General features: G+C 43.8%; 1 protein-coding gene across 1 annotated transcript; it reads left to right on the top strand.

The window, feature by feature from the left end:
- Positions 1-5,857: 5,857 nt before the first annotated feature.
- On the top strand, positions 5,858-7,485 carry LOC146702567 (uncharacterized). Its single transcript, XM_085467192.1, has 7 exons — positions 5,858-6,030; positions 6,149-6,219; positions 6,392-6,568; positions 6,832-6,893; positions 6,963-7,025; positions 7,110-7,169; positions 7,252-7,485. Exons 1-7 carry the CDS (start codon positions 5,858-5,860, stop codon positions 7,483-7,485), a joined length of 840 nt encoding a protein of 279 aa, XP_085323318.1.
- Positions 7,486-24,039: the final 16,554 nt, after the last annotated feature.

Raw genomic sequence — 24,039 nt, forward strand, 5'->3', positions numbered from 1 at the left:
GAAGCTATAATCTGAAATACAATAAAACATTAAGTGTGGGTGGGTGTGGGTCCCAATCCTTGGCTGATTGGGACCCACACCCAGTTTCACACCTTGGCTCAGGCGATTAGAGGATCATCGGGGGTCCTTTTGTCCCTCTGTGGGGGGTTACTCCCACTAGGTTTAAATCTGGGACTCCCCACCATTTGACCTTAGAACTGAAGAAGCTTCTTGGATGAGAGGTGAAACGTCTTCAAGCAACTTAAAGAAGTCCAGACACTTTTCTTTGCAAGCTCCTTTGACTGCAGGTGTTGTAGTATGACGTGTTTAAATGTAAAAATAATCCACCCACCACTTTAATCACACTCTAGATCTTGTTTTAACATATGGCATAGAAACTGAGCATTTAACAGTGTTTCCTGAAAACCCTCTCCTGTCTGATCATTTCCTGATAACATTTACATTTACAATAATTGATTACACAGCGGTGGAGAGTAGACTTTATCAAAGTAGATGTCTTTCTGAAAGCGCTGTAACTAAGTTTAAGAATAATATAATCCACCCACTGTTATCATCTTCAATGCCCTGTACCAACATAGAGCAGAGCAGCTACCTGAACGCTACTCCAACAGAGGTCGATTATCTTGTTAATAATTTTACCTCCTCACTACGTACGACTCTGGATACTGTAGCTCCTGTGAAAACTAAGGTTTCTAATCAGAAGTATTTGACTCCGTGGTATAATTCTGAAACACGTACCCTAAAGCAGATGACTCGTAAGATGGAGAGGAAATGGCGTGTCACAAATTTAGAGGATCATCATTTAGCCTGGTGAAATAGTTTGCTGCTTTATAAGAAAGCCCTCCGCAAAGCCAGAACATCTTACTATTCATCACTGATTGAAGAAAATAAGAACAACCCCAGGTTTCTCTTCAGTTCTGTAGCCAGGCTGACAAAAAGTCAGAGCTCTTTTGAGCCAACCATCCCTTTAACGTTAACTAGTAAAGACTTCATGAACTTCTTCACAAATAAAATTTTTATCATTAGAAGACATAGCATACATTTTCACTGCTATGCAGATGACACCCAGCTCTATCTATCTATGAAGCCAGATAACACACACCAATTAGTTAAACTGCAGGAATGTCTTAAAGACATAAAGACCTGGATGGCCGCTAACTTTCTGCTTCTTAATTCAGATAAAACTGAGGTTATTGTACTCGGCCCTGAAAAGCTTAGAAATATGGTATCTAAGCAGATTCTTACTCTGGATGGCATTACCTTGGCCTCCAGTAATGCTGTGAGGAACCTTGGAGTCATTTTTGACCAGGACATGTCCTTCAACGCACATATTAAACAAATATGTAAGACTGTGTTCCTCCATTTGTTCAACATCTCTAAAATTTGAAATATCCTGTCTCAGAGTGATGCTGAAAATCTAGTTCATGCATTTATTACTTCCAGGCTGGACTACTGTAATTCATTATTATCAGGATGTCCTAAAAACTCACTGAAAAGTCTTCAGCTGATCCAAAATGCTGCAGCAAGAGTCCTGACAGGGACTAGAAAGAGAGAGCATATTTCTCCTGTTTTGGCTTCCCTTCATTGGCTTCCTGTTAAATCCAGAATTGAATTCAAAATCCTGCTCCTCACATACAAGGTCTTAAATAATCAGGCCCCATCTTATCTTAATGACCTTGTAGTACCAGATCACCCTGTTAGAGCACTTCGCTCTCGCTCTGCAGGCCTACTTGTTGTTCCTAGAGTATTTAAAAGTAGAATGGGAGGGAGAGCCTTCAGTTTTCAGGCCCCTCTTCTGTGGAACCAGCTTCCAGTTTGGATTCGGGAGACAGACACTATCTCTACTTTCAAGATTAGGCTTAAAACTTTCCTTTTTGCTAAAGCATATAGTTAGGGCTGGACCAGGTGACCCTGAATCCTCCCTTAGTTATGCTGCAATAGACGTAGGCTGCCGGGGGATTCCCATGATGCATTGAGTTTTTCCTTTCCAGTCTCCTTTCTCACTCACTATGTATTAATAGACCTCTCTGCATCGAATCATATCTGTTATTAACCTCTGTCTCTCTTCCACAGCATGTCTTTTATCCTGTCTTCCTTCTCTCACCCCAACCAGTCGCCGCAGATGGCCCCGCCCCTCCCTGAGCCTGGTTCTGCCGGAGGTTTCTTCCTGTTAAAAGGGAGTTTTTCCTTCCCACTGACGCCAAAGTGCTTGCTCATAAGGGGTCATATGATTGTTGGGTTTTTCTCTGTATCTATGAAGCGCCTTGAGGCGACTTTTGTTGTGATTTGGCGCTATATAAATACAATTGAATTGAATTGAATTAAATTTGTGTGTGTTTCTATCTTCCAGTGTATTGTTTCTGGGAGCACGTTATCCTCTCTGGGGGATCTTGTGAACGTCTGGCCAAAGGATTAGCATAAAAATAGGAGTATGTTACAGGGGCACAGACAGAAAATGAGCTGTACACCCACACAATGTCAAGGTGCATTACAGGAGGTGGTTTACATATTAAACCTACTGGCTGAAGTCAGAGAGGTGAAGGGAGGCTGTGAGGAGACACCTGAAAGATACTGAAATTACAGCACAGGCCAACAATTATTTAACCTCATCATCTCATAAGAGCATTATTCCTGATGTGTTGAAAGCCATGTGCATCCCATTCACCTTATTATATGCCTGCTTTTTTAATGTTTTGAAAATTAATAGCTTGGCCTTCTCTCTGATCTTTAGCTGTGAATCTATAGATGCTAACTCACAACATACTCACAACAAAACAAATAAACAAACAAACATAAAAGATGGACATATCCACAGAAATTGGTTTTGGAAGTTACTGCTTTTGGAGGAAGTGGAATACTTAGTTATCAGCTAATGCACTTGAGACTGGCTCTACATCTACATGTAACAGTATACATGTCAGTCAAAGAAGCCAAGTATCCAAATGGGTAAGTTATGTATATACAGTACATCTAGCACTGTATTATTTCTTTTAAATGCTGTTTACTTTGACATTTTAACAAGGGAGCCCATAATAAGTTGTAAGAACTACAATTCTTACTGGTTTCATTTTTCAGTCCCATGCTTGATGTTTGGTTCACCAATCAGCACCTCTAATGTTGCAACAGTTCTCAGCTCTGTTGTGCGCTATTTTCTGACAGACTTGGAGAAACCAAACCTATTCTCTCCTCAAATGAAATGAGTTATTGATTTCTGATTATTCACAAACACAAACTAATGCATTCTGACCACATCACTGTAAGTCACTGCTCTTTGACAGTGAATACTCATATGGACCTTGATAAATTCAGATGCATTCTTTATGTTGTCTGGTGTTCCCTAAGGAGCAGCTGTAGGCCTTTAATTAAATATCAGCCAACACAAAGTATGTTCTGTACTCTGTTTATACCTTTGGCAAGAAAAAGATTAATAGATTTTAGTCTGTTTTCCCCTGAAAGCACTCTGGGCACATTGCTATTCTGAAAACGTCTGATACCAAGGACAGAAACATATAACAATGTCTTGGGGAAACTACACTGTAAATGCAAGTGATATTAAGTGTCAGAAACCTAAAGGCGAGAAAATTGCGCTTACGAAAAGAGGGATTACAGTTCACCACTTGGATTGATAAAATGTGGGTGACAGTATGTATCCCATTCTTGAATAAAAACTCTGACGTTAACACATAGAAAGGTGTAACAGTATGACATTGTTAAAGGGGAAACTTTAAAGAGCACTGACTAATTCAGAGCCTTCTGAACTAATAAGCCAACCAAGCATGAACACCGCCTCCAATTCCTTCGGGCCATGTGCACATTTAACCAAAACTTGGCAAAACACAATAATTCCAACTGTGTTTTGTATCATAAAGTAATACTGTTGACATGAAGAAAATAAAATGCTCTCAAATGATGGAAACGGCCAATGGGATGTGTTCTTTTTGATGTTCACTTGATACATAATGTATGTATGTATTAGGTGGCTGTAAACAAAGTTGCGCTCTCTCGGGGGCGTGTTCATTCATTCATCAAGGCAGATGTGTGTTTATTCATCCCTAATTATCGCCGGTACAGTTTGCTGTCCACGTCGGATTTCTTTGCACATTTCATACTTCTGCTAACAAATACAAACTAAATCACATTGGAATACCAGCAAATTCAATGATCTGATGGAATTTGATGGGTTTCTCCCACCTCACCTTGGAACACACGAGCAGTGAGAGGCAGAATTATGAGCATTTTCAGCCGGACACCTATCGGTTATCAATTTTTGATGTGGGGAGTGGAAAAAAATTCTGACTGGTTTGTAAAGGTGGGAGGTAGTGTAGGTGTGGGAGGTGTGGAGAAATGGTGGAATAAGTGAACAAGTGTATTTTCACAGCTTTTAATTTGCAGCTTCAAATTCATAAACAGTGCAATTTCACCATATTGGATAATTGAGAACCTTACAGCTGTTTGTCATTTCTGTTGCTGTAAAAATGATGCTGCTGACAAAGTCACCATCAGATAAAATAACCAGTTTTAGCAAATAGGCAGAAATCTGATACAACATGGATTGGATGTGTTAAAGATAATGATGTTTCTCTTGGTGTTATTTACAAGTAAATAAGTTAGATGTTAGAAGCACCAGAGGCTACTTTGAGTCTGTGAGGGCAAAACAGAATCAGTAGCACCTCACAAAGGCCTAATGTTCTCTTTTACTTAGTGACTGATGTCTTTGCAATGTGATGCTTTGACTTCTGTCTGTTGGCTGCATGCAGATCTGACTTTCTCGCCACTTACTTTTGATTTTTGAGAACTGACATTTAACGTACCAGAAAGTGGTCATCTGCCTTGTAGATTCGACCTTTGGTTGCTTCCTGCACAGTAAACACAGACAGATTCCACTTCACAAACGCAGCACTATTAGATCTCACCAGTGCCACCACTCAGCTCTCTTTCTGGCTGCTCCGGCTTTCTTTGACTCAGAAAGAAACTGGAAGCCCAACTGAAAGGTTGAATTTTCAACCTCTACCAAATCTGTGAGAATGAACATTAATGTGACGGCTTGAGCTTGTTCAGCAGCAGCGAGAGTCTTTACATGTACACAGAAATATGACTGAACTCACTTCATTGGCTCCCAGTTTAATATAGAATTACCTCCAAAATCCTTCTATTCATAAAGCTCTAAATGGCTTGGCTTCCCACTACATCTCTGACTTGCTCAACGTCTGTAACCCAGTCAGACCTTTCAGGTACGGACTTTTTAACGGTTCCCAGAATTTAAGCCAAGTTGGGGGGGGGGCTTTCAGTGACTGTGGTCCTGCTCTCTGGAACAAGCTGCCTGCTGTCCTGAAGTCAATCAAATCTGTACATGCATTCAAAAACAGACTCAAAACCTTTTCATTATCACAAGCCTACACTCAGCAGCTGAGTGTGTGTGTCTTTGTGTTTGCGTGTAGGTTAACTTTTTATATGAGCACATTTTATATGAGTATAATGAAATGTGCTATTCAAATAAACTTGCCATTTTGTTAGGTGTTGAAGCTACAAAAGAGGTGTTACTGACAAAATCACTAAGTTTGCAAGCGTGACATGAAGTGATGGTCAATTCTGTAAAATGCTCGAGCTGTGACCACATTATTTTAGAAATAAGAACTTTTACCTGGGCCCTATTTCAGGAAGCCGATTTAGAAAACTCAGAGTGAAAAACGATACTCAGGGTCAAGTAACCCCGAACTGTCCAACTCGGAATATTCGGTTTCAGAAAGGCTGATAACAATTAGTTCAGTCAACGCGGAGTTGCTTTAACCCCAAGTTAAGCGCGCACACGAGGATACATAAAGCCCTGATTAGTGGAGCACAGATTAAGCGAGTCACCATGGAGACGGAGGGAAAGAAGGCGCGGTCAATATATCTTACAGCGCTTGAGGCCGAAATTCTGATGGCAGTATATGCCGATAACATGCAAATTTTGCGGAAAAAAAGTAACACAGCTTCAGCTGCAAAAGAAAGGGAGCATGCATGGCAAAACATAGCCGACAGAGTCAATGCGTGAGTGTTAATTTAAACATTGATCTAGGGATTTCCACCCATTTAACACGTTATTTTATTATATTTTATTTTATTTTTTATTTCATACATTTTATTTTGTGATGTGATGTGAGCGCAGGTGCAACCCAACAGGCCCCAAACGTTCCTGGCAGCAAGTAAAAATGAAATATAAAAATATAGTCCAAACAGGTAAGGTGTAATTGTATTATGAGCCATAGTGCTTGGTCTGTTTGTCCGATGTCAATCAATTGCAGTTAGAGGCTACATTAATTTTCTTTCTGTAAGCACTTATTGAAATTATCTGAGCACATTACAAGTACATATTTGATTACTCTGTATGCTCAAATGTGACCCGTTATAGCCAACAGAAAAAAAGCAGAGGCCCGAAAAACAGGTGGGGGTCCTCCACCACCACCACTCACAGAGGCTGAGCAGTTGGCCTTCAGCCAAACCAGTGCGCACCCTGTGGCTGAAGGCATCTCTGCGGGGACATCCTCTGAGTCAATAACCCCACAAGACACAAGTGCCTACATAAGAGGTAAATTCAAAATAATACATGATGTGCATACATCCTTTCTTCACAGTCACCTTTGCAGTGCTACTCATTCATTTGATAAACTCTTTACCATAATGGATTATTTTGTAGTGAAGTTATTTTCCTACTGATTTTGCCTTCCCTCAGTCTTGGCTGTGTTTGAGAGCATAATGACAATGAAGTGTAAGGTGATTGGTATGTTTGTTAATTGCCATTTGGTCCCTTGTAAGTTATAAGTGACCTGTATAAACCTCATATTCTATCAGTTGATGGTGATGGTGTACTGCATCTGGTGCAGCCTCCTGTTGAGCCAGACCAACATGCAGTTGTGAGTAATACTCCACAGATTATATGAGTTTACAGTAGAACAGCAATGTTGTTTATTTCTTTACTACAGGAAAATAATGAAGAAACATTGACAGCTGTTACAGAGGAGGAAGCAACAGAGACACTTTATGAGGTTTACATCTTACAATGGAAAATATAACAATTGAATAAAATGTGGTACTATAATAAAACCATGGACTTTCTATGTCTCTAACAGAGTGATGATGGAAATGAAGAGGAAGAGGGTCCAGCCACTTCTCCAACAAACCTTTCCTCAGTAGGATGTTCAGCACTGATTTACAACCAACCTAAGTAGGCATGTACTATGAATGTCAATGCTATTTTCTGTGTTTCAATAGCTCCCTGTAAAGCAGCTGTACAACACCCATTTGATCAAGAAAATAAAAAAATCTGACTTGGAAATGGAACACTTCAAGCAGCAGATCCAAAAGACCAAGATTGAGATTTTACTGCTGGAACATCAGTTAAGGGTGGGTGAAGTGGTCAGAGATGGACGAATTATTTCAGTGTTTGAACAACATAATAATATACTTATTAATACTTTGTGTACAGGAAATACAGGCGACCAATAAAGCCAGTTGAACAAAAAAATCTGTTTATTCTTCTTTCAACATGTTGAGGTGATGGGTCAAAGGAAATGATTGTGACATATGGTGTCTCTGACTGCTCTTCCATCTTGTATGTCCGTGGGAGGGTCAGGATGTTCATGGTTTGGATCACTGCTGATGTTTGGTTCAGAAGGACAGTGTTCTCCTCTAATTGTGGCAATGTTGTGAAGAATCACACATGCCACAATAATGTCACATGCCCTTTCTGGGGTGACCCTGAGTCTTTGAAGGCACTGGAACCGGGCCTTAAGCATTCCGATAGTCATTTCAACTCTGGCTCTTGTCCTGCAATGAGCCAGATTATATCACTGCTGTGGGCCCGGTTCAGGGTCAGGGTAAGGGGTAAGCAAATAGGGTAAACATGGATACCCCCTATCACCAAGCAAGTAGCCAGTGAACTCTCCTAAGACAGAAGGATACACTTCAGTTCAAATGTCCCTGTAGCAATTGGTCTTTATATATTTTAAAGTATTTTCAACTCACCATGTCCAAATTTTGTGCTCAGTGTACATTCACAAAAAATTTGTGAGTCATGAACAGAGCCTGGCCACTTGGCTTCCACATTTGTGATAATGTTGGCAGCATCACATATGATCTTCACAGTGCAGAGAACACAAATTAGCATCCATTACTATGATGAAATAATTTGTTAGTTTGAAATGCTACAGGGAGCTATGTACCTGTACATTAATGCTGTGGAAAGACTTCCTGTTCACATAGTCTCCTTCATTTACTGAAGGAGCAATGATTGGAATGTGAGTGCCATCTATACAGCCAATCACGCCTGGGAACCCTGACAATAAATGTAAAATTTAAGTAGTAGTTCAAGTATCACCACATCATGAATTAAGTTTTGTTCATCCTGATACCTGCAATTTTGTGGCATCCCTCTTTGATAAATCTTGTGGGTCTATGACCGGGGAACACCACAGACGAGTGCAGGAGACGTTTCAGTGCAACTGTAACATTCCTGACTGCCCGACAGACGGTAGCCTTGGAAACGTGCTCAGCGTCACCAATATTATACAGAAAGCTCCCGTTTGCAAAAAACCGAAGTGCAATACAAATAATATGTACAGAACTGAGAGAATGTCCGCGATGTGTCACATGAGCAATATTAGGCCTGAAGATGTTATTCAAATAAATTATAGATTGTGCTGAAAAACGGTAACGTTCACACAGAAAATCATCAGGAAATGATAAAATGTCCAAACGCGCTCTAATCACTCTCTCCCGGCGGAGAGCTCTGTGGAGAATTTGGGCTTCAACATCTACTGGCTCTTCAAGGAAGGGGCACGCCATGTCTGACACTTCCTACAGTCAGGTTTCCGACAAAGAGGCGGAGAAGGTCAGGGTTAGTTGAAGTAAACCTGCTAGGGGGCAGGTTAGCTTCACGGAGTGTGTCGTCATAGTAACTCGCTCAGAATTAATCTAAACTCGCTTTGTGAAACCGAAAACCCAGAGTTTTCGTTAACTCAGGGTATACTTACTCAGAGTTTGCACTAAACCGGCTTTCTGAAACAGGGCCCTGTAAACCAAAAATCCACAAAAAAGATACATGTAGTCGTATATATGTGTAAGATGAGCATGTTTGAACAACTTCACTAAACATAGTTCAATTAAAGAGAAGGAAACTATCAAAGAGATGACGGTCTTTGTCTCCCCAAAACAGCCCTGAAAGAAGTTCGATTATTCCAGTGGGAGGAAACAACAATAACAGTGACTTTCTCTAGATTTTGACCATTAATTTATACCTCTATGTGTAAATTGTGTTTCTTAAAGGAGTTTTTGTTATTGTTTGTTGCATCCGTGTGAGCCAAAACTATTTCCTACATGTCAGAGTGTCGCAGTGTTGCTGCGATTAGCCACAAGGTTCGAGGTTTAAATCTGGTGGCCGTTTGAGGTTGCGATGAAAGAAAGTGTCCTTTTCACATTTGAACTAAATGCAGATGCAAACGAGTTTGTTTTTGTGTTTTTTCCAACAACCTAAGAACATCAGTTTATATATTTTACCCTTTAACTAAATTTCAATGTTCTCTAGACATCAACCTAAGTCATTGTCAATATCTTTTCAGCTTTTAACTTGTGAAAGTATTTTTGCTTCGTGGGATTTTGCCTCAGTTATAAGAAGCCGTGGGACGACCAAAGATTTTCTTATGCTAAGTAGTGAGTAAGCTACAAATTGATGGTGCAGAAGCACTGTAAAAGATTACCAAGTGATCCCTGACTGGCAACTATGCTCCCCCAAGACGTTCTCATATGTGGGCGCATTTTGGTCCTTCCTGACTTTTTTGGGTCAAGCTCTGAGTACAAAGTTAGGCCTAACAAGCCCCAAGAACCTAGGTCACATGTGAGAAAAACAGCAAACAACAACCATAACTTTTTTCTCTCTTTTCAGGCTTTTGTTCTACCCTTTTGATAACCTCAAGCACAGGCAGTTACAAGCCAGTGAGCCTTCCCTTTGTTTGGGCCCCATGGGTGTTTTGTTTGTTGCCTTCTGACTATGCATGAGATTTTTTCATTCTTTCATTTTTGTTTACGCTTACTTTCATGTGTGGCTGTGTTAAAATGTGGGAAAGAGAAAATAGCCTAATTCAAGTTTGTCTCTCTGAGTTGCTGTAAGTGTAGACTGGAGAGTTTATGTGTCTATGAACACATGAGTTTACACCCAGATAAACTGATGAATGGTTTGTTGGTTTAACCCCACTGTCTCTTTTTGTTTCTCTGTCAAAGTTTGGTGTCTGAGGACACATTCAGTTCTTAGTGAACTCCAGCTGAACTGACTGTACTGAATCATAAATGTCATTGAATGAACCAGAAGCTCCTTTTCTAAGTCTCTCCGTCTGATGATTCAAACTATTGTGAGCTAAATATGGAGAACAGAGTGTGCTACTCAGGGTGAGATTTACTAAAAAGAGCAAATTAGCATGATGACACTATTGCAAAAATGCTGAAAACTTTAGCAGGTAAACCACAAACAGTGTACCAATTTATAATCAGGGACAGGCAGTTTATTGCAGTAATACCTAATTAATGGGGCATAAATAAGAAGACTCGATGAGTACAGTGTAAGTGTAGGATTTATGAATGCGCGTCTCTCCGGAAACAAGAGGGCAGCTCGGGAGCAGCAGCTGAAGAAGAATCGATATAGTCGATATAGATGAAGCATGTCTTGGGACACTGATGTCGACTATGTGTGCGTGTGAGTGATGAAACAAACAGTCCTGAGAAATCTGTAATAAAAAAAGCTACTTTTCTTTACAATATGCTGCAAAAATGATAAAATGATAAATAAATAAATAAAAGCGATACGAATCAAAAGAATGACAATGCTTTAAAGTTTAGTTGGGGGCTGATAAAAGACACTGATATTGCAGCTATATAAATTTTATATCTTTATGATACATTTATTATTTAGCATGTTTATTTATATCAATATACTGCATTAAACGAAGATTTTATTTGACTTTATTTTAGCAATTTTTGTTTATTGTTGTTGTTTTTCCCAACAATACAATCACAATTATTTTCTTTCTTCACTGATCATATCAAGACTTAGAACAGTTTAATCAAAGCAAAAATTCGCATGTCATATCACGATTGCCTGAGGTTACAGTTGAGATTAGGTTTGGGGTTCCCACTGGTGACAACTTAGACCTCCAGTGATAACTTTCTATTTTTAGTCTATTTCATCTGCATTTTTGACACTTCCTAACCTAAAAACACAAACCTCAACACTACACTGTAAAAAAATTGCGTAGAAAAACAGAAAAACGGTAAGTTTGATAATTTTAGTTTGTGGACCTTTCCGTCAAGCTTCAAGGCTCTTTATTTGTCACGTGCATAGTTATACAAGTATAACACACAGTGAAATGTAGCCTGACACGCTCCTCGACATGGGGGGGGGGGGGGGGGGGGGGGTAGAGGAAGAACATTATATATATATATACATTATATATATACATTGGGCGAATGTGCAGTAGTAGCAGCAAGCAGGTGAATTCTGTACATTAATATGAATAGACATCTGACTGTTTTACAGGATAGACAATGTAAACATATTTAAAATTAAAGGAATTTGAAATGTACATTGTGCCTTGGTTTAGTGTCTGGAAGAGTCCTGACTCAGTCAATTATAGATGATGTGAGAGGGCGGGTGTGTGTGTTTAGGGCACGGATGGCTTGGGGATAGAAGCTCCTCTTGAGTGTCTCTGTCCTTGCCCGGATGATGCGGAACCTTCTACCAGATTGCAGAAGTTGGAACAGTTTGTTGCCAGGATGGGACGGGTCCTTCAGTATCTGCGCTGCTCTAGTCCGGCATCTCCTGGTGTAGGTGTCCTGAAGCGGGGGGAGAGCAATCCTGCAGCAGCGTTCTGCTGTACGGATCACTCTCTGGAGAGCTTTTTGGTCCTTCACACAGCTGTTCCCAAACCACGATGTCATGTTCTGTGTGAGGATGCTCTCCACAGCGCCTGTATAGAAAATCCTGAGCATCTTTGGAGAGACCCTGAACTTCCTCAGTTGTCGTAGGTGATACAGGCGCTGCCTAGCCTTTCTGGTCTGGACCTGAATGTGGGCAGCCCATGTCAGGTCTGAGGAGATGTGGACACCAAGATACTTGAAGGACTGCACCCTCTCCACTGGAGCTCCATTGATGATAATGGGCTTGTAGTCTCTGTGCTGACCCCTTCTGAAGTCCACCACCAGCTCCTTGGTCTTGCCGACGTTCAGCTGGAGGTGGTTGTCCTGGCACCACGATGCCAGATTCTTCACTTCATCCATGTTATTCAAAGATGGCGCTGGAGTGACGGCAGCCTTTCCAAGTAGCTCTGCAACACCGCACCTTTTTTGTTAACTTTAACTTTTTTAGACTAGGCTTTTCAAACTTTTTTTCACCTTCCTCTACTTATACCTCTTAGATATAGCGATACAAGATGGATAATGCACTTTTTAAAACTTCTGGAACCAGTTCCTTCATCTATTCGAGAGCGGAGCTGCTGGCACTAAAAACAAAGGGACAGACCGGCATGCGACACAACATCCCGGCCGAGCTAAAGAGGAGCTACAGAGGCTGCAAAGCTGGAGCGAGGAGAGCGGATCACCGGAGGCGATTCAAACCATCAATCCCGACAGTGATCATGGGCAACGTGAACTCGTTACAGAATAAGATTGATGAACTGTGCGCTCTGAACAACCACAGACTATACCGTGAGTGCAGCTTGTTTATCTTCACGGAGACGTGGCTAACCGAGCTAACGCCGCAGGCTAACGTAGACCTATGCGGTTTCACATCCGTGAGAGCCGATAGGGACACGCAGGCCAGCGGAAAAAGCAGAGGTGGGGGACTCATTGTCTACGTTAACAACAGATACTGTAACCCTGGACACGTCTCCGTTAAAGTTTCGGTATGCCGTCCGGACCTGGAGCTGCTAGCTGTTAGCTTGCGGCCATATTATCTACCTCGGGAGTTCAGTCATGTGATCTGTGTGTGTGTTTACATCCCTCCGAGGGCCGACGCAACAGCTGCCTGTGAGAAAATACACACAGTCACAGGAAGACTTCAGACACAAAACCCCGAGGCTTTCATTATTATATCTGGAGACTTTAACCATGCCACACTGGACTCTACTCTGGCTGCTTTTCACCAGTTTGTGAATTGTCCCACAAGAAACAACAGGACAATTGACCTACTGTAGGCTAATGTGAGAGATGCATACAGAGCCACCCCCCTCCCCCCACTAGGGAAGTCAGACCACAACCTGGTTTACCTACAGCCACAATACACACCCCTCGTCCAAAGGCAGCCGGTCACAACGCGCTCCATCCGGAGATGGACCCCAGAAAAGGAGGATGCTCTGAGGGACTGTTATGACACCACAGACTGGGATGTGCTCCTGAGCCCACATGGTGAGGACATAGAGGGGGCGACACACTGTCTTACAGACTACCTCAACTTTTATGTGGACACGGTCGCCCCTGCTAAGACAGTACGGTGTTATCCTAATAACAAACCGTGGGTAACACAGGAAGTCAAAGCTGTCCTCAACATGAAGAAGAAGGCTTTCAGGAGCAAAGTGAAGGAGGAGATGAAAGCAGCACAGCGGGAGGTGAAACGCTGCCTGAGGGAAGCAAAGGACACCTACAGGAGGAAGGTGGAGCAGAAGTTGGAGAGGAACAATATGAGGGAGGTCTGGAATGGTGTGAAAACCATCACAGGCCACAACACCAAGAAAAGCACAGTGGGGGGGACTGTGGAGAAGGCAAACGAACTCAACAACTTCTTCAACAGGTTTGACCAGCCCACAACCCCCCCACCCTCACCTTCACTACAGAGTCCAATCCCCACTCTCCTACCTCCCTCGCTTCCCCCCCTTCCTGACACCATGACACCCCCCTCCTCCAATCCCTCTCTCAGCAGCAAGACATCTCCCCCCCTCCCCTCCTCCCAAACATCTCCCAGTGTCACAGTGGATCAGGTCAGGAGACAACTGAGGAAGCTTCGCCCCAGAAAGGCAGCAGGCCCAGACAAGGTGTGTCCTAGGATGCTAAAGGCGTGTGCTGCTGAACTTGGGGAGCCGCTACAACGAGTCTTCAACCTCAGTCTGCGACTGGGGAGAGTGCCCGCCCTATGGAAGACATCCTGCATCGTCCCGGTCCCCAAAAAGAACCGGCCCAATGAGCTGAATGACTTCCGACCGGTGGCACTGACGTCACATCTTATGAAGACTCTAGAGCGGCTCTTCCTCAACCTCCTCCGACCACAGGTACAACATGCCCAGGACCCACTACAGTTTGAATACAAGGCGGGTGTCGGAGTGGAGGATGCCATCCTGTACCTCCTACACAGAGCCCACTCACACCTGGATGGGGGAAAAGGCACGGTCAGGATCCTGTTTCTTGACTTTTCCAGTGCCTTTAATACCATCCGGCCCTGTATGCTTCAGGAAAAACTGAACAGGATGGAGGTGGACCCCTGCCTGGTTGCTTGGATCTCCGACTACCTCACCGACAGACCACAGTACGTCAGGCTGAAGGACATCACGTCTGACACAGTGGTCAGCAGCACAGGAGCACCACAGGGAACTGTGCTGTCCCCTCTTCTCTTCACCCTGTACACCTCTGACTTCTGCTACAACTCTGAATTATGCCACATTCAGAAGTTTGCAGACGACACAGCCATCATGGGGTGTATCTGGGATGATCAGGAAGAGGAGTACAGAAGTCTGGTGAGGAACTTTGTCGCATGGAGTCACACAAACCACCTGCAACTCAACACCTCAAAGACTAAGGAACTGGTTGTGGACTTCGGGAGGTCTAGAGCAGGTCCACTGCCGGTTCAGATAGAGGGGGAGGAGGTGGAGGTGGTCAACAAGTACAAGTACCTCGGGCTGTGGGTGGACAATAAACTGGACTGGTCATGCAACACAGAGCACCTGGATAAAAAAGCCCAAAGCCGACTGTACTTCCTCAGGAGGCTGAGGTCTTTTAACATCTGCAGGAAGCTCCTGAGGATGTTTTACCAGTCGGTGGTTGCTGGAGTACTTTTCTATGCTGTGGTGTGCTGGGGGAGCAGCACAGCAAAGAAGGACTCATCCAGGCTGGAGAAACTGATCAGGAGGGCTAGCTCTGTGGTCGGCATGAAGCTGGACACTCTGGTGACAGTGGCAGAGAAAAGGACATTAAAGAAACTGATGGACATTATGGACAATGCCAGGCATCCTCTGCACACGGCCATTAACAACCAGAAGAGTCTGTTCAGTGACAGGTTGCTTCTCCCAAAGACAAGAACTAACAGACTTAAAAACTCCTTTGTCCCACACGCCATCAGACTGTTTAACTCCTCTCTGGAGGGGAGAGGGAGGGGAAACAGGAGGACAAAGGAGGGGGGAACAACTAAGCTGTAGTGCCTCTTCACCTCACTGTACAATACCTTGTGCAATACTTTTTGTAAATAGTCAACAGTGCAATAGACCTCAATACTTGAAATGTGCAATTCACTTGTATTTTTATTTTTATTCCTATTTATTCTATTTATCCCCTTCATATATTTTATTTATATTGTCTCTGTATTTATATATGTGTGTGTGTGTGTGTGTGTATATATATATATATATATATATATATATATATATATATATATATATATATATATATATATATATATATATATATAATATTCTGTAACTCTGTAACTTCTGTCGGTGCTGTGCTTTTTTGGAAATCGAATTTCCCAGAGGAACCCACCCGAGGGATTAATAAAGTTCTATCTAATCTAATCTAATCTAATGTAGGCCGCCTCATCGTTGTTGGAGATGGCACCCAACACCACTGTGTCGTCAGCAAACTTCACAATGGTGTAGGAGCCATGGGTGGCCACACAGTCTGAAGTGTAGAGGGAGTAGAGCAGTGGCGAGAGGACACATCCCTGAGGTGCTCCTGTGTTGATGGTGATGCTGTTAGAGACGCATCTACCCACCCTCACCACCTGAGTTCTTTTTTTTTTTTTTTTTTTTTTTTCCGCCTGTCCCATTTGGTTCTTTAGCCATCAGAATTGTTGTCTGAAGACCAACAAGGATACCCAATGGATTTACTTTGCCAAATGGATCATCGTGGCATTGCCGTATTGGTCCATTTGGTCGATCTTTGTTTTTATTATTTATTATATTTTATTTTCAGATGTTACAGACGGGACAGACATGAGTGAGAGATAGGAAAGGGAGAAAGAAAGAGGAAGGAAAGGAAAAACAGAAGGGGAGAGGGACAGTGAGAAAGGGGGGGAGAAAAAAAATAAAAATCTCCTGGATCACCTGTTGAGAGAAGAATAGAAAACAAGCAAAAAAAGACAAAAAAACAAAAAACAAAGCAACATACTAAACACAACACCATTGCATTAATCTAGCTAAGTGTAAACAGCAGTAAATACTAAATATTCAATGTTGTTGTGCAGCACGCAGGACAGATGTGCTTCGAAGTAGCAGCCAAGAAAGGTGTAATTTGGGTCTACGAGCAGTGAACACCCGTGTGCATACCTGTGTGGATCAGCGCGCTTGTATTCCAAAGGTTTCTCCATGTAACGATCTGCTAGGGAGTGTGGGGGGGCCACAGCCCCGTCCTCCAGGGTGTGAAGCAGGTATGGAGGAGATCAAAACTCCAGACATCCAGAGGCCCCCAGAACACAAGAAACCAAGGAAGACCAACAGAGGGGCAGCCGCGCCACTGTTCCAGTAAGAGCTGAGGAGAGTCCCAGATGAGGGTTCACTCAGCAGCCGCGGAGCAGAAGCCAGGGGGAGTTGCAGTGACGCGCCCGTGAGCTCCGCCGGCCGCCAGCTGTGCCTGAGTGACCGAGCCCCAGGCCGAGAGGCCGGGGGCACCCGACCCCCGAAGGGGCCCGAGCGAGCCCCAGGCTCCAGGCCCCGATAAGCGGCCGCCAAGGAGTGAGCCGGTGTGTACCTGGACGCCCACCCCCAGACACAAGGAACCACCAACGCACCGACACCTGAGGGAGTCCGCCACCGGCAGGGGAAGTGGTGGTAGGTGGAGATAGGCCTCCAAACCTTGGAGGGCCTGAGGTGTCCCCAGAGAGGTGGCGTCTGATACCCAACCTGACATATAGACACAGACATACAGGCACACACAGACACAAACATCCATTCCCCCCCTCATGCTCTCATATGCACTCACTCCACACTCAACCAACGTGGAGACAGACATAAAGAGACGCTGTACACACGATCACACTCCCCAAGCGTACTCTACAAACCGGGTCTAGGTACCCTTGCCCCTGGAGGGGGGAACTGCACCCAGACCCAGGTGGTGTTACCCTTTTCCATGCGGTGGGGAGAGGCAGACCACCCCGACTCCGTAGCAGCAGGGAGGCCCCACACTCCAGACCGCAGTCGGACGGCCAACTCACCACCTGAGTTCTGCCAGTGAGGAAGTCCAACACCCATGCACACAGACGGCTGTTGAGATCCCTGAGCTTTGTGAACAGTCTGCAGGGCACTATCGTGTTAAACACTGAACTGTAATCAACAAACAGCATTCGCACATAGTTACCCTGTTTCTTGTCCACGTGGCTGAGAGTGGTGTGTAGGACGTGGGCGATGGCATCCTCTGTGGATCTGTTGGATCTGTTGGCGAACTGCAGCGGATCTGTGGTGTCTGGGATGGAGGAGGAGATGATGTTCTTCAGCAGCCTCTCAAACACCTTCATTACTACAGAGGTCAGTGCAACTGGCTGGTAATCGTTCAGGGATGAGGGTTTGCTGTTCTTGGGCACAGGGATGATGGTGGATCTTTTGAAGCATGTGGGGACCACAGACTTCGCCAGGGACTCGTTGAAGATGTAAGTGAACACACCTGCTAACTGGTCAGCACAGCAGCGCAGCAGACGGCCGGTGATGCCGTCTGGCCCCGCCGCTTTCCTTGTGTTCACTCTCCTCAATGCCGCTCGGACGTCATGCTCCACGATGCTGGTCACCGGTCTCTCGCTGATGACGTCACTGTCCTTGGTAGTCAGGCGGTAGATAGCATTAGCCGCCTGGCTAACCTCAAAACGGGCGTAGAACTGATTCAGCTCGTTGGTGAATGCAGAGTCGGCGTTGATCGGCGCAGTGTCCCTGGCTTTGTAGTCCGTAATGGTGCGTAGTCCGTGCCACATACTCCGTGTGTCGCCCTGGTGGAAGCGGGACTCCACACGTTCCCGGTACTGGCGTTTGGCATCTCTCACTGCGCGCTGCACGCCGTATGAGGCCGCTTTGTAGGCGCTCATATCGCCAGTGGCGAGACCCGCGTTGTAGGAGGCGGTCCTGGCGTTTACTGCAGCGCGGATCGATCTGTCCATCCACAGTTTCTGGTTTGGGAATGTGGTGACTCTCGCAGTGGGGATAATCTCCTCCGCTAGCATATTGACGAAGCATACTGCTACTTCCGTAAACTCGTTGATGTCGACTGCGCATGCTCTGAACATGTCCCAGTCTACGTCGTTGAGTGCGTCCTGTAGCGTAGCTTCTGTTTCGGCAGTCCACCATTTTACCTCCCTCGTGGTCACGTCTTCCCTCCGTATGTTTTGTTTATACTGGGGAATGAGGAAGATGGCGTTGTGGTCTGACTTCCCAAAAGCCGGGTGTGAGACAGCTTTGTAGCCCTGCTTGTATGCCGTGTAGCAGTGATCCAAAATTCGATCCCCTCTCGTTGGACACGAGACATGCTGGTAAAAGTTTGGCATGACTTGTCTGAGGTTCGCTTTGTTAAAGTCTCCTGCTACAATGAGGGCTGCGCCCGGGTCCTTGTTTTGAAGCGAGCTCAGCACATCATGTAATTCGGACAAAGCCATACCTGTGTCCGCTTGGGGTGGGATGTAGACCGCCGTGGCGATGACTGAGGTGAACTCACGGGGCAGATAGAAAGCACTTAATGCTCAGGAACTCCAGATGTGGCGAGCAGCCGCTGGAGAGAGTAGAAATGCTCCTGGCATCACACTGCTTTCTGTTTATCATGAAACACACTCCCCCACCTTTGGTTTTGTTCGACTCTGCCGTTCTGTCCGCGCGGAGCACAAAGAATGAATCTGACGGAGTTACGGCCTGGTCCGACACAGTGGGGGTCAGCCATGTCTCCGTGAAGCACAGAATGTTGCAGTCCCTCATGTCACGTTGGAAGGTAACCCTTGCTCTTAGGTCATCGAGCTTGTTCTCCATGGATTGTACATTGGCCAGTAGGATACTGGGCAGTGGTGCGCGATGCGCCTGCTGTCTCAGTCTGTTCCTAATACCAGCGCGTTTCCCCCGGCGCTTCTTTGTTCTGCGCCTCGGATGAGCGGCCCGTCCTTTGTTGTTCTCCGCGCCGCGTAGAATCTCTGGCGGCCAGGAAGGGTCGGGTTTAAAAGTGTCCAAGATTAGATGTGCAACCTTGGCACCGATGTTTACAAGTGATCCGCTGTCGTATACTATAAGACTAGAGGATTTTGGGATGTAAACCAGAGCAAAAAATAAGTAAAAAACAAGAAAAGTGGATAGTTGGAGCAGAGCGGTCAGGAAAGCGTCTGGACTTGGCCGTGCCATCTTGTCAGTGGTGAAATGGAAAATTCTGTTGATTTAGAGCATATTCTCTGTAGTAGTTTTTGGACATTTCCTTCAACTCTTAAATGGAAAATTCAGTTTATTGACAGTATATTTTCTCTACCATTAGCAAACATTTTCTGTTAATAGAAAAATGGAAAATACTCTTTAAATCACATTTCAGGCACTTTTTTTTTTTACCGTGACTCATCAAATGTACTTCTTTATATCGTTAACCATACATTTTTTATACAAATGAAACTTTGAACACCATTAACTCAAACTTTTTTTAATTTACAGTTCTTAAATTCATCTGTGTTAGTAGAACAAACATGCTGGTATGTTAAATAGCCTTTTATTCTCCTTAACTCAAAAATTATAATAAAATATAATGAAAGCATCCATTTCCACATAAGATGAATAAACAGCAAAATAACACAATCGTTACAATTTTGGCATTTTTATTTTACTTGAAATCATTTTGTTCTCATGTAAATGTGTTCATATGCATTCAAGTGGCTCCAAAGTGTTTTCTTCCAACAGGATATCGGACAAACAAACATTTAAAAATATCCAGAATGCCTTTAAGCTAGAATCACTGCCTTGTGGTTGTTAACAGTTAAGTCGTGGTTTAAATCCATGTCTGTGCACAGTATACACACGTAGTCAGTTATGACCAAAAACTCACCTTTGATTACTGACTTGCATTTACTTCATCAGTGAATCTGAGTGAACATTTGTCCTGCATTAACACTGTGGCGTCTTTACCTTACAATATAAAGTGACTTGAGACAAGATTTGTTGACTGTTAACTGGTGCTATATGAATAAAACTGAACAGATCTAAAGGTGTTCCTGAAATTTGGGTTTATTAGAACAGGACAGATGGATGACCACAGCCCTCTGAGCACAAGGCTAACAGCACGTTCCCTCCATATATTAAAAACTAAAATACACAGAATAAAACACGGAGACTTTTAAACTATAAACAGCAGCTAAGTGAATAACGATCTGTGTCCACACTCCTCCTGTGTCCACAAATCCTCAGCAGTGACAATGCTTAAACACCACAGTTCAAAATCCTCAGTGCACACCTTTTTTCTCCGCTGTGCTTAAGATGCTCTCAGCTGTTTAACTTTAGGTAGGGGAGAAAGGTTTGACATATTTCACAAGCAGTAAATGTTAAAGAAGCCACTGAAAATGAGGTCACGGTTACTTCCTAAGAAAACACCTCTGCTTGTGCTCACAGACTAAATTGCAACAAATAGGACAATAATAAGACAAGACGACTAGGTGACACCAGAGGCTAGGACAGGAGCAAGCATGAAGTGAGACGCTGTGTGTGTGTGTACATGTGTGCACACATGTTCTTGGTACCTCTCTTCATATACCAGTGTGACAAAGTCCTGTATGCAGCCTTCAGTCTGCATGTTCAGTCAGTCATTTTTACAGTCATTATGACCCTTTGCATTTTAAAAATGATCTGTGTTAAAATAAAATGCACACATTTTCTATTTTTTTTCTTAAATGGGTAAGTTCATTCTGTTATTAACTTTGCATTATGGGAGGCAAAAAGAATTTAAAAAAAGAACAATTTCTACTTAGAACTGCCAATGAAATCATTTTAAACTCACAGAAAGGAATGTAATATAACACAAAATTGTGATGTTAAAACTATTAAAATGTGTTGTTGACCTACAATCTGTCTCTCATAAATGATATGAAATCATTTTGAGACAGAAAGAACACACACATCAGTTTTTGGCAAAAGTCGCTTTGAACACAGCAGGTAACATAATACAGCAATTTCGTTAATTTTATAGATGACTTTATTATAATTTTATTATTTATCTTTATTTATTTAACTTTATACCTTTATTCATATAATATGTAAATCATGTAAAATACAGCTTGCTCTGTAGTATAAACAAGAATATTAGACATTAAAAAAACAAACAAACATTGGCAAAATACATTTTGATATGGGTGGTCCCATAGCATTAGCTGAGATAACTAGATGTGATTGATAAATAAATAAATGTAGATGGTCCCTCTGAGAATAATTACTGTAGTGCCAAATGAGTTGTGGATGTGATATTGAGCCTGGTCACAGCCGGGAAGGGTGTGATAATATGCATGAGGAGGTTGCTGGATGTACAGAGCAGTGAGGGAACTATAGCTGAACTGACCTGAGAGTGGAATACTAATCCAAGTAAAATCAGGTTCACAGCTGTATTTGATTGTTTGTTTTTAATCTTTATCAATTATTATTAACCTTTCTTATTCTGACACCCATCCATCCATTCTCTTCTGCTTATCTGCTCCAGGGTCACGGGGAGAACAAGGAAACTTCTTATTATATATATAACACCCAGCACGCCCCTGCGGGCGGTTTATCCTTCAAGCTCGGGTCCTCTACCAGAGGCCTGGGAGCTTGAGGGTCCTGCGCAGTATCTTAGCTGTTCCCAGGACTGCGCTCTTCTGGACAGAGATCTTCGATGTTATTCCCGGGATCTGCTGGAGCCACTCGCCTAGCTTGGGAGTCACCGCACCTAGTGCTCCGATTACCACGGGGACCACCGTTACCTTCACCCTCCACATCCTCTCGAGCTCTTCTCTGAGCCCTTGGTATTTCTCCAGCTTCTCGTGTTCCTTCTTCCTGATATTGCTGTCATTCGGAACCGCTACATCGATCACTACGGCCGTCTTCTTCTGTTTGTCTACCACCACTATGTCCGGTTGGTTAGCCACCACCATTTTGTCCGTCTGTATCTGGAAGTCCCACAGGATCTTAGCTCGGTCATTCTCCACCACCCTTGGGGGCATCTCCCATTTTGACCTCGGGACTTCCAGGTTATACTCGGCACAGATGTTCCTGTACACTATGCCGGCCACTTGGTTGTGGCGTTCCATGTATGCCTTGCCTGCTAGCATCTTGCACCCTGCTGTTATGTGCTGGATTGTCTCTGGGGCATCTTTACACAGCCTGCACCTGGGGTCTTGCCTGGTGTGATAGACCCCAGCCTCTATGGATCTTGTACTCAGAGCTTGTTCTTGTGCTGCCATGATTAGTGCCTCTGTGCTGTCTTTCAGTCCAGCTTTGTCCAGCCACTGGTAGGATTTCTGGATATCAGCCACCTCCTCTATCTGCCGGTGGTACATACCGTGCAGGGGCCTGTGCTTCCATGATGGTTCCTCGTCTCCCTCCTCTTTCTTGGGTTTCTGCTGCCTGAGGTATTCACTGAGCACTCGGTCAGTTGGGGCCATCTTCCCAATGTATTCTTGGATGTTCCTTGTCTCATCCTGGACTGTGGTGCTGACACTCACCAGTCCCCGGCCCCCTTCCTTCCGCTTAGCGTACAGCCTCAGGGTGCTGGACTTGGGGTGAAACCCTCCATGCATGGTAAGGAGCTTTCTTGTCTTTATGTCAGTGGCTTCTATCTCCTCCTTTGGCCAGCCTATTACCCCAGCAGGGTACCTGATCACGGGCAGGGCGTACGTGTTGATGGCCCGGATCTTGTTCTTACCATTCAGCTGACTCCTAGTGTTGTGCGCCACATCCCCATTGAGTTCCTGATGAAGGCTCTTAGGGTCCCATTGATCTTGTACAATTCTAGGCATTCCAGTATCCAGCTGTGGGGCATTGAGTCATAGGCCTTCTTGTAATCAATCCAGGCAGTGCACAGGTTGGTCAGTCTGGTCTTGCAGTCTCGGCTGACTGTTCTGTCTACCAGTAGCTGGTGTTTTGCGCCTCTGGTATTCTTGCCAATTCCTTTCTGTGTCCCGCTCATGTATTGACCCATGTGCCTGTTCATCTTAGCCGATATGATGCCTGACAGGAGCTTCCATGTAGTACTGAGGCAGGTTATTGGTCGGTAGTTGTATATATATATATATATATATATAATGAAAGAACCCCAGAACCTTAATCGTTTGTAAATCTAATAAAACCTCAAAGCATCTTAAATTCTTATTTTGTCGAGTCATCTGGCAGTTCCAGTGTTAAGCTAATTAGAAACTAAATTGTCTCCAGAGAAATAAAAAGCCAGTAATACAAAATCAGCACGGCCAGTTTATTGTTGGACAGGTTTCATATTGTTTAAACACAATAAAACTGCTGACATTGTTGCACCGAATAAGAAAATTGGCAGTTCTGTGGAGCTGAAATTCCCACAAAAACAACAATAATTGAAATGGTTTACTCATTTACTTACAAATTTCTGAAACTTTGTTTGTGACAGAACTTATCTAGCATCGCATTTGTTGCACCCTCAGAGAGACATGACTCCACTCTCCTTTTGTCTTTATTTTCCTCAGTTTAGGTTTGGAGTTTACATGCAGCCCAGCATATCATCAATAACCGATAGTCTCTCGTCTCGCACTGTTGTTTGTTTGTTTTGTCCTCTGCGCGTATTGATGACATCAGCAGCCAGTCTGAACTCTAACGTCCTAGAAATAGA

The sequence above is a fragment of the Copadichromis virginalis genome, linkage group LG8 (genome assembly GCF_057382275.1).
Source record: "Copadichromis virginalis isolate Kocher_CV1m ecotype Utaka linkage group LG8, C_Virginalis_male_GT1.1, whole genome shotgun sequence".
NCBI classification, from domain to species: domain Eukaryota; kingdom Metazoa; phylum Chordata; class Actinopteri; order Cichliformes; family Cichlidae; genus Copadichromis; species Copadichromis virginalis.

Coding starts and splice junctions, on each gene's coding strand:
- LOC146702567 (XM_085467192.1), top strand. CDS start 5,858: ATGGAGACGGAGGGAAAGAAGGCGCGGTCAATATATCTTACAGCGCTT. Junction 6,031..6,148: donor ATAGCCGACAGAGTCAATGC/GTGAGTGTTAAT, acceptor ATGTGAGCGCAG/GTGCAACCCAACAGGCCCCA. Junction 6,220..6,391: donor TAAAAATATAGTCCAAACAG/GTAAGGTGTAAT, acceptor GACCCGTTATAG/CCAACAGAAAAAAAGCAGAG.